Below are 10,636 nucleotides of genomic sequence, written 5' to 3'. Positions count from 1 at the left end.
GTAAGTGGAGTCGTTCAGCTCTGAAACTGCAAGCCTGGGTTGCGAGTTTATATGATTTATTAATGGTTCATGATTTCAGGGTTAATATTAATATTATTAAAGCCTGAAGAAGTGTAGAGGAGGTTTGACCGAAAATACAACAGGAGAAGAAACTAGATTTTCAAAGTCACAAACTAACCAGGAAGATAGAAGCACTGGCCGGCCAGGGCAAGGCAGAGGAACAAGCACGGGGTTACGCAAGTAGGAGGAAATTGACAATCAAGGAAGGGGATTAGTGTATATACTGTATGACATGGGGATCAAGAAAGCCAAGAGGAGTGCTTCTGCAACATCGCCCTGTGCCCATCTCAGAACTGCATACCACCAATGCTTCAACAGGTCAATTTCAACTCTCTCTCTCTCTCTCTCTCTCTCTCTCTCTCTCTCTCTCTTAATACTAATAATGATAAAGCAGGTGGTACTCGGAAAAGCTCTTGAAGGGCCAGTGGGACAAAGATGAATGTGTTTCCGAGTGGCAGAAATACAGAGTTTGCCTTTCTGTATGTGTTTTTCCTCCTCCTTTAATTGGAATCTTGTCTGGTCATTTCTTTGTAGTTGAAAACTCACATGAAATGCTCTTGTTTATTCTCTCTTCTTATCTTCTGTTTCACAGCACCATTTAGAAGATGAGAATTTGAGCCGCTTCCTCAAAGCCGAAGCTATGATCTATCCTCCTGTCGACCCAGATGATGCCACCACTTCCTAGTAATATTATAACCATTTATAGGCCTTCCGTCAAATCTTTTTTTACTGTACTTGTCGTTGTTAATATAAGTTTTTGAGTTCCCCAGTTTTAGCTTGGAAGAATCAGTGGTGGTGGAGGAACCATATGTACCGACTCCTATGGCTTCTTAGTTTCTTGTCTTACTATGCTTTAAATGAATGACTGCTTGATTCTATGATAACTGATAACCCACACAGTTCAAAGAACAACCTGTAATTCTATTTACCCTGCTTAACTATGTAAATGTATCAAGGCTTGAGAAGAGTCAAAACCTCAACTACCTTATAATCCAAGAACCCCTCATGGAAAGTCTTGGTCCCATGAAATACCCGAATATGATCACAAAGAGAATGCAACCCTTGAGTAAATTTCCTGCATGACAATCGCTCCGGGTTAAATTCAGAAGATCCTCTGGAATGGTGTCAGTAATGATTTTTAAGAGCATCAAATATTTTAGATCTCAAGCCACCCAACCAAACCACTTGCAGGAAAAGGGAAAAATTGAAGCTAGATCAAAAGAGAGAGAAGAGGGTAGTACGACCCTTCATTTGTTCTTGAATTGGAAATGTAAAACCAGCCATTCTGCTTCATTGTTATATCCGAAAAGCTCTGCCACTGAGATGAAGTATGTCAGTCAACAGGTAATTCACCTACACAGCTGATTGTTTGGCATCAATTAAATCCACTTTTGGATAGAGAGAAGCAATGGTTTGGTCCACTCTCTTAAGCCGCTCCAAACTGCAACGGACTAAGCCTCACACCTTGGTGGATAAGGGTGACCAACATCAACAAGATTCGCCTGCGATCTGGACTCCCCAATCATCTCCTTTTCATACACTTAACTGTTATGCATCGTGGAGCTCGAACCACAAGCTATGTGGAGCTGGTTTGATTATTCGGGATCATGGTGCAAGATCTATCCTTGCAAAATCTGAAGTCATTTCCTTCACTTCAGTTATTGAAGGTGAAGCTCTGGCTCTGCGTGTTGGTCTCTTAGAAGCAATCTCGGAGTGTATAGAGAGTATCATTGTTGAGTCAGATTGCAAAGCTCTGATCCACTACATCCAAGATACTACAAGAGTTCCTCCCCTCTCCATCCAGCCTATTATCTCGGATATCATTCATATCTCGACATACTTCCAAGGATTGTATTTTCTCTTTTATTCCTAGGGATGTTAACTGTGTAGCAAATTCCCTAGCTAGAAGGGTCTTGTCTTGTATGTGCACGACAGTTTACCTCAACTCCGCTCCGTGGCTGATTGAGTTGTTATCTCAATCTCCTACGCGTTCTTCACGTTCTAATATATAGTTCTATCTTTACCAAAAAACTGCAACGGAGATTAACTTCAGTTCTGGTTTCAGGCAAATCAATTGGTAAGTAGATTAAATGGGCCAATTTGTTTATTAATCAAATATATGTTTCTTTTGACAGAAGGAAAATACTATGTACACAAAGATTAATGCCCCATGCGGTCGTACACCACCAGGATCCACTATATATTAAAGAGCAACCCATCCATGTACAAATATGGATCCTACAACACTTGTGACGCTAGCACTCCCCTTGCCAGAAGCTCACTTGAAAATTGAAATACATAAAAGCATACATTCTAAAATAAATGAACAAAAGAAAAAAAACCAAAAAAATGAAGGAATGTAATTTAGTGAAAGCTAAGCTCACAGCCAGCGAAAACCTCACCACCTGTTGTTTCTACCAGCATCAAAAGTCTCTAAAAGGACCATGCCCTACTTGGTTAGTGCATAATGCATCTAATTTACAAGCCAAAGGTTAACAACAGAACATAATCAGCATTGATTGCTACAAGCAAATGCAACTCAAACAAAAGTTCTATTTTTTACCCCTACCCCCTCCCCACCACAAAAAAAAAAACAAAAACAGATCAAGTTGATGGTGAAACAGAATTTTACAAGGCTTTAGTTGTACACAGCTGTTATGAATGATCAGTCTCAGCAGAGTGACTAGTTCCTGTCGAATTTACTACCATGGTGGCAGTCTGGTCTGGCTGGGTTGGGATAGGCTGCATCTCCAGTTTCTTCTTCTCCTTGAGAATCACCTGTCTTGGCATAACTTCAAGTAGGAAGCTTCCTCCATTCCATATGGTTGCAGAGACTTTGAGTATTTGGAAACTCACATGAAGTTTGTAAGATAAGAATATGGGGACAGTGAGTGCCATGGTTGCAACAGTGAATAAAGCCTGGAGCAGGATATACATGAACATCCGATTTTGATCCCCAAGTAACCCACTTAAACGCCACCATATGTTATTCGCCTTTTGTGCCTTCTTCGAGAGTTCCCTATCGAGACCAAAAAACATTAGAACAGAACAACAGCAGAGATGAAAAAGTTTGATCAAAGAACTAGCCCTTCAGCCCATTTAGACTATGTGTCTTCATTATATATCAGAGAAAGAGTGAACCTGTAGGAAGTCATAACTTCAGGATCCCTTAATAGCCTCTGCCGGCGCAGGACATTAACAATGAGAAAATAGAGAACCTGCCATAAAGTGTAAGCAACTAGGGGGACAACAAACAGCCATGTCCACAAATAGGATTTGCTTTCCACATAAGGCCATGAAGCTCTGTGACCTGCATTCCCATCTGGACGCATGGCTTCAAATGTTGCTGGATCCCACCACCGAATAACAAAGAAGACAATCCCTGCAATGGATTCGGAAGCAGATATTATATAGCTAAATAATTCCATAAGAAAAACATGGATACAAAACAAAAAAAACATGAGATCTACTTCTATTGTATAGGACTAAAACTTCCCTAAATTCAAGAGCAGTATCTTTCTTAGTTGGCTCTAGAACAGAACGAAATGAGATCTCTCTCTCTCTCTCAAAGTGTGTGGAGACAAGGGGAACAACAGCAGCAAAGAACGATCAAGATCTAATGGTCTTAGCCATCAAGTAAGTCGTCCAACAAAATCTTGTACACCTCACTTTTGTCTTTCACTTACGGGTAAGTATGAGATGATGACACTCGAAAAGAACCACCATTGACCAGGAACTGTAGACCAACTTTAGCCAATCCTATAAGCCATCCTCCAAATCCTGTTTGAGGTGCTAAATATAAGCTAAGTTACTCTCCACCTCTTCATTGCAATCAAATAAGAGTTGGAAAAAGTAAGTTGGTTAAATCAAGCACACCTCATCTGTCAATGTACAGTGGGAACAAGGTCACTGGCTGAGGCAAAGAGAGAATACTTTTCAGCTGTCTCACCCATTAGGCATGTGGATTGATTTATTCGTCACAATAATAATTGGGTAGACGAGAATTCCCTTTATTGCCACATGAAAAACTTCCAAAGCATTATTTTGAAACGCGACAATGTCAGGTTGAACTGAGAATGAACACATTGTTAGATATGGGTATGGACATTGTCATGTGGCAAAAAAGCCAAGCAGCTGGATCCCTACCCTGGACCCCACAAACAATATAAACCATTTTTTAAATCAGAGCCTCCTCCCTCCATCCCTGTCAGCTATTAGGAAACAAGTACAAAATAAATAAGTTTTAGTCGTGAAATTATCATTTCCAGTTCATAATCTATGAAGCTATCTCTTCCTGCGGTTTAATAGATCTAAGTTGTGGAACCAAAACAAACAGATTTGCAGATCAAGCTAGCAAAAAGCAATTAAAGGCACATGCTGCACATCATCAAGATGGATTATCCATACATGGTCAACAAGTTGAACCAACTCATAACTAATACGGGGATCTAATGCAAGCCAATCTGCAAATCAGAGAAGGTTACCAAAAGCACGACTACATATTCACCAATAACTTCCCGTAAAGAACAACTTTGCAAAGATCTCAACAAAACAATGTTATCATCAACATAATTGAAAATGAGGGATGAGAAATGAATGGATCTATCATCTATGGACTCAAGGATCAATCAATACCGAACTGGATCTGGATCAAAACTGGATGACCGATACAATTTATTTTACAAAATGGATTAGCCGATCCATCATGTGGAACAGCCAATCCAAATTGATCCAGAAGAGCACCTCCTGGATACAAGGTCCAATATGATTAAATCCTTTAAGGAATCATTAGTGAATAAACCAATCCTTGGAGGAGGTAATCTTGTAACCAGACAATACAGACATAACATGAAACTGTTGGTATGATGGGGAAACAAAACCAAAGGAGGAAAAATACAAGAAAAATTGATTGACTAAGAGACAATGGCGAAGAGTATAAATTTAATTTCTAGCCAATAACTTCCTGTTAAGAAAGCTGACAATTTACCAACTTTGTAAAGATCTCAACAAAACAATGTTATCATCAACATAATTGAAAATGAAGGATGAGAAATGAATGGATCTATCATCTATGGACTCAAGGATCAATCAATACCGAACTGGATCTGGATCAAAACTGGATGACCAATACAATTTATTTTACAAAATGGATTAGCCGATCCTTCATGTGGAACAGCCAATCCAAATTGATCCAGAAGAGCACCTCCTGGATACAAGGTCCAATATGATTAAATCCTTGAAGGAATCATTAGTGGATAAACCAATCCTAGGAAGAGGTAATCTTGTAACCAGACAGTACAGACATAACATGAAACTGATGGTATGATGGGGAAACAAACCAAATGAGGAAAAATACAAGAAAAATTGAATGACTAAGAGACAAGCCAAGCAGCTGGATCCCTACCCTGGACCCCACAAACAATATAAACCATTTTTTAAATCAGAGCATCCTCCCTCCATTCCTGTCATCTATTAGGAAACAAAGTACAAAATAAACAAGTTTTAGTTGTGAAATTATCATTTCCAGTTCATAATCTATGAAGCTATCTCTTCCTGCAGTTTAATAGATCTAAGTTGTGGAACCAAAACAAACAGATTTGCAGATCAAGCTAGGATGACATTGTTTGGTGGATGAAACAAAGGCTGGGATTAATGCCAAATTGGAGTTATGGAGATCAACCTTGGAATCAAAAGGTTCTAAGATAAGGAGAACAAAGACAGAATATATGCTATGTAACTTTAGCAACTCTGGGATGGTGAATGAGTGGATGAAAGTTGATGAGGCGGAGATTTCATAAAGTAGCCATTTTAGGCATCTAGGATCGATCATCAGTATGGAAGGCGATATAGAAGATGACGTCTCACTAAGGATTAAAGTAGGGTGGATGAAGTAGGGAGGGGTATCCGGAGTGTTATGTGATCGACGGATCCCTTTAAAGCTTAAGGGAAAGTTTTACAAGACAGTCATAAGACCGGCTATGATGTGTGGTGCGGAGTGTTGAGCAATTAAGAAGTGTCATATCGATAACCTAAGCGTAGTGAACATGAGGATGTTGAGATGGATGAGTAGCACAAAACCAGGAAGGATAAAGTAAGGAATGACCATATTAGAGCTGGTTTGGGAGTAGCCCTGATTCAGGATAAGCTATGAGAAAGTCATTTGAGGTGGCATGGTTATGTTCAACGGAGGCCTTCGGACGCTCCAATTCGGAGGAGTGACTTGATTCAGATTGAAGGTACTAAAAGAGAGGGGCAGGCCTAAAATGAGCCTAGGAGAAGTGGTGAGGAAAGGCATGCATAGTTTAGGTCTTGTCTCTAATATGACGTCAAATAGAACTGACTGGAGGACAAGGATCTGTGTAGACGACCCAAATTAATTTGTTTAAGACTGACTTGTAGTTGTGGTGTTGTGCTTCTTTTCTTTACTTTGTTTTACATTTTGTCCTCTCAAGGATCTGTGTAGCCGAACCCATTTAAATGTATAAGGCTGAGTTGTTCTTGTAAAGTTGTAAGCGAACTATACGTCAACAGGGGAAAAAAATCAAAAAAAGGTGGACAACTTCACGATAAATGACAATCTAACTTAAACAACTAAAAGACCTCTATGAAACTTCCTCCATAGAAGGGGAATAAACAACTAAAAGACCCTCCACATGCAAATAGTTGTCGATTAAATATTGTTTCTATCCCACCATATCCACAGCTTGATTAGGTGGGCAAAGTCATAAACTTCCTTCCCAGATTCTACTCAAAACCCCCAGCCCTCTTTCTCTCCTTCTCACTTCTAAAACGGTCAAAAGGGATTATGATCGGTCACAAGGTTGTAGATCAATTTGCCATCATTTCTCTATTACTAAATTCCTTTCTGACCCCCACCCCTCAAAAAAAGAAGTCGAGGGAAAGTTTCACACTGATGCAAGTATCAGAAATAATCCCATTTTTCAAAACAACTCAACCAATATATAAATGATTAATGCTGTAAAGGGCCGATCTAAATAAACAACGGAGACAACAGAAAACATCAAATAATTCCATGTATCATAAAAGGGGGGCTAAATAATGCCTCACTGGCAACTCAATTTTAACAAGTAAACCAAAAATAAATTTTGAATAACACCTTCTTGCTAACCACATTGCACAAAATAAGCAAAAGCAATGTTACTGCATACTTCTATTCGGTTACACATTAAGGGAGGTCAGAAATCATGATTCGGAGATCATATCCACTAGTTTAGGAATTTCCACTATCCCAAAAAATGAAAAAAACTACTGAGACAGTATATCCTTAAGCACACCTGACCCCAAAATTATTAGTTTTTTATAATAATAATTTTGGTCAGAAAGTTAGTAACTATAGTAATTAGAAATACCTGAAATATATAAAACAAAAGCAATAAAAAAACAGAACAGCTTGTGTTGCTTCTGTAGTCCAATTACTGCTTTATTAGCTTGTGTCACTGTTAAAAGAAGAGAGATGCCTCCTCACCAGGTAAAAGATGTATGAGGACACTAACTATTTTGTCAAGGGAGCTGAAAACCAGGCTGCACCGCCAAACAATTAATGCCCATGCTAATGGTCCCTACAGCAACACTCGGGATGTCAGGACAAGGAAAAACTATACGTTAATCACTCAGACGCAACAACAATAGGCCATGACCATGCACTTACCTCTGCAAACGAGAAGCAAACCATGAAAAGCTTTTCATTTCTTGGATAAATCAGAAGCATGACTAGGAAAATTGTATTGGCATAGTAGCAAAAATCCTGCACAACCGAAGAAAGTTATGAGACAATACATGGAACATTCTAGGAAATTACTATCATCTAATCCTGCATAGTATATGGTTTGTTTTGCCAATAACAATTTGAACCATTGATATTTTCTTTTTGACCAATCAGACTCAAAAACTCTAAATAGTTGAGCTCTTACTCAAATTACACATCATGAGTTCTCCTTTTTGACTGAACAGTCAATCACAAGCCTCTTAATTTGCAGTTCTGCTTTTTCTTGGAATTATATGACCTGGTTCATACTATTAGTGCTACAATATAAAAATAATAGCAGGAGAGATCTGTTTGGATAAATTCTAGTTGTAGTATAAACATATCCCATGGTTATATTTTAATCCCAGAGTGTTCTACAGTTTTGTCAGCTGGATGCCAAGAAAATTGAGATAAAATAACAAAAGCTGAAAACAATAAAGAAACTTTATTAATTCCATGAGACATAAAATGTCACAAGTACTAAAAAAATTATTTAGCTTGATAAATCTAACACTAATAGTATGATATCAAAGCAATAAAGACAAATCATTTCAGTCAACACCTAGAAATCCCAGCCATTCACACTTTGTATCCCTAAAAGCAGAAATGCCTCGATCTTTGTTCCATTTCTATGTACTAAAAAGATTTTTAGCTTGACAAAGTGACAAACTTAACACTAAGAGTATAATATAAAAGCATCAAAAGAGAAACCGTTTCAGTCTATTCCAACATTCACACTCAGTATCACTTAAAACAGAAATACAGACTCAATCTTTTTTACCTTTTCTATGATATTATACTCTGCTGCAGACATGTGAATAGAAATTACCAACCAGAGCATTGAGAGAGTAAGAATGATCACTGAGAGCAGAAAGTAGTTTCAAGATCAGCAATGCCTCTGTAGTAAGAATAAAGAAGACATAAAAGATGGGGATCTGTCTTTAGAAAAGAAAAGAGGATGTAGAGGGTCAAAGTGTAGGAGATAACTCTGACCTTTGGTCTGAGTACTTTTTCACAGATGATCCCAGTAAGAAAAGCCATATATTCAAATTTAAGAGCGGAAGAGCATTATGGAAAAGTGAGAATTGGAAGTTCACTTTTGAGCTGCAATTAGAATTATTTTCTGCCCTGCAATGTGGCCTTCCTACACGACACTCAAAAGAGCACAAGGCCTAGGTTCATAATACTTGACTGAGGATGTACGCATAAAAGACTTGGTAGCCATGAAACCAAAAATCAAATTAAAGGCACCAAAGTAATGTGATAAGCTGTACAACTGATGAAAGCCAGATTTCACTGATCCAAAAATTAAACACAGTGAAGATTGTGGAACAAAGTCTAGGGTTATGTTCACGTTCAAAACCTCCAATGCAGGTATGAGTCATTAACTTTCTTATGTATATTATTCTTAGGCAGCTCCAATTTCTTTTGTTCTTATCCAACCTGAAGATTGCACGAAAACACCATATATGCACTGTTTCATTTTGAAGGCACCTAATCAAGATAAAAAAAAATATGATAAAGACACCATGGACTAGAAACAAGTATTTGTTTATGTATAACGACAATATCACGAAATACAGAAACAGGTTTTGTAGTTAACTAATATCCTATGTGTAGTCAAACCAACTAACATTTGAAGAACACACAAATGCTTGCAATTTCTAAGCACTCACCAGAAGATAATAATGCCATTTCTTGAACCGATAGTATATCCAACGTAGAGGAACGAAGATGACATAGAACAAACAGTATACGTATGGGATATCTTGCGGTCCTGAAATTAGAAATTTCAAAAGTAAATAAGGACAAAGAAATTCCTTCTAGATAACTGTTCGATTAATTAGTGGCTAAATCTGACTATATACTCTACTCACTCGATCCCAGCAAGAAGCAGAAGGCACCGAAGCCCATAACCCCCATAAGGTGGGTCACCTAATCATCAAAAAAGGGGGAAATAAATCACATAAACTTGAAAAAAATTAATAATAAAAAAGGAAAAATTTTAGACAAACCGATATCAAAAACGCCATGAAGAGAACAACTGAAAAATAAACAAACCAATTGATAAAGAAAAAGAAGTGCAAGGATATCCGGTATAGAAGCATACTTTGTTTATAAATCTTTCGTGTTCTTCCGCTTGCTTAGCTATTTTAACCGCTTGTTTCGACAAGATCTCCTTGGTCTGAACAGCTTGTTTAGATAATATCTCCCTTGTCTGGGCAACTTTCTATAATCCAAATAAATCACCAAATCAATAAATCAGAAGGAGAAAAAACAAAATGAATAGGTGGACATGTCTTTGAAGATCAGAAGAAACCGAGTAAAAAAACTCCTCACCTTAGTACGGTCGGTTAACCTCTGATTCATCGTCGCAGATGAATCTCGCTCATTGAGATTGTCTTCGTGGTTCGACATTGTCTCCACTTTTCCCTCTTTAATAATTCTCCTGTAGTTATTCGTATTTCAATTTTCGATTCTGTAAGAGACCGAGAAGGGGAGAGGGAGCAGAAGCTGCGGGAAGCTTGGGCAGTTGGGCCTCAAATATGTTAACCATCAACGAGACAGAACGTATTAGCCAAAACCCTCCCCCTCCCTCTCACGTTTTTTCCTGCTATGTAGTCCCTTAAAACTTTACTAGTTATACTGTTCCCGTACACGCACGGACATACATGCTAAACGTATTTTAACTAGACTCTTAAACTTGTTGCTTAATCAGGGTAGGATTTTTTTTTTTAATTCCTGGTAGAAATCAGGGTAGGAATATGGGATAATATAACTTCTTCTTTTTTTTGGTACGAATAGGATAAT

At 38.1% G+C, this 10,636-nt stretch overlaps 2 protein-coding genes across 5 annotated transcripts; one reads left to right on the top strand and one right to left on the bottom strand.

Moving 5' to 3' along the window:
• Positions 1–115: 115 nt before the first annotated feature.
• LOC122656284 (uncharacterized protein At4g33100-like) lies at positions 116–808 on the top strand. Its single transcript, XM_043850772.1, has 3 exons — positions 116–378; positions 455–539; positions 653–808. The coding sequence occupies exons 1-3, from the start codon at positions 293–295 to the stop codon at positions 743–745; spliced, it is 264 nt and encodes an 87-aa protein (XP_043706707.1). The 5' UTR covers positions 116–292; the 3' UTR covers positions 746–808.
• A 1,748-nt stretch (positions 809–2,556) lies between these two features.
• On the bottom strand, positions 2,557–10,367 carry LOC122656283 (glycerophosphocholine acyltransferase 1). Of its 4 annotated transcripts, none has more exons than XR_006332074.1 (9): positions 10,166–10,358; positions 9,936–10,055; positions 9,703–9,760; positions 9,502–9,602; positions 7,730–7,825; positions 7,547–7,640; positions 3,202–3,442; positions 2,662–3,079; positions 2,557–2,612 (listed from the first exon to the last, which is right to left on the bottom strand). XR_006332074.1 is itself a non-coding variant. In XM_043850770.1 (9 exons), exons 1-9 carry the CDS (start codon positions 10,241–10,243, stop codon positions 2,716–2,718), a joined length of 1,113 nt encoding a protein of 370 aa, XP_043706705.1. In that variant the 5' UTR covers positions 10,244–10,359; the 3' UTR covers positions 2,557–2,715. The 4 variants fall into 4 exon arrangements, 3 of the variants coding, with proteins under 3 accessions (XP_043706705.1, XP_043706704.1, XP_043706706.1); XM_043850770.1 differs by having other exon boundaries at positions 2,557–2,743; positions 2,783–3,079; positions 10,166–10,359; XM_043850769.1 differs by having other exon boundaries at positions 2,557–3,079; positions 10,166–10,367.
• Positions 10,368–10,636: the final 269 nt, after the last annotated feature.

Source organism: Telopea speciosissima, chromosome 3 (assembly GCF_018873765.1).
Source record: "Telopea speciosissima isolate NSW1024214 ecotype Mountain lineage chromosome 3, Tspe_v1, whole genome shotgun sequence".
NCBI lineage: Eukaryota > Viridiplantae > Streptophyta > Magnoliopsida > Proteales > Proteaceae > Telopea > Telopea speciosissima.
This window is presented reverse-complemented; position numbering and strand designations above follow the sequence as displayed.

Bases quoted from the DNA above. Each gene is read 5' to 3' on its own strand.
- LOC122656284 (XM_043850772.1), top strand. From the start codon at position 293: ATGGGGATCAAGAAAGCCAAGAGGAGTGCTTCTGCAACATCGCCCTGT. The intron at 379-454 runs GTCAATTTCAAC...ATGATAAAGCAG, and splicing joins TACCACCAATGCTTCAACAG to GTGGTACTCGGAAAAGCTCT. The intron at 540-652 runs GTATGTGTTTTT...TCTGTTTCACAG, and splicing joins AATACAGAGTTTGCCTTTCT to CACCATTTAGAAGATGAGAA.
- LOC122656283 (XM_043850769.1), bottom strand. From the start codon at position 10,243: ATGTCGAACCACGAAGACAATCTCAATGAGCGAGATTCATCTGCGACG. The intron at 10,056-10,165 runs GTGAGGAGTTTT...TTTGGATTATAG, and splicing joins GGTTAACCGACCGTACTAAG to AAAGTTGCCCAGACAAGGGA. The intron at 7,826-9,501 runs GTGAGTGCTTAG...TCGGTTGTGCAG, and splicing joins AATGGCATTATTATCTTCTG to GATTTTTGCTACTATGCCAA.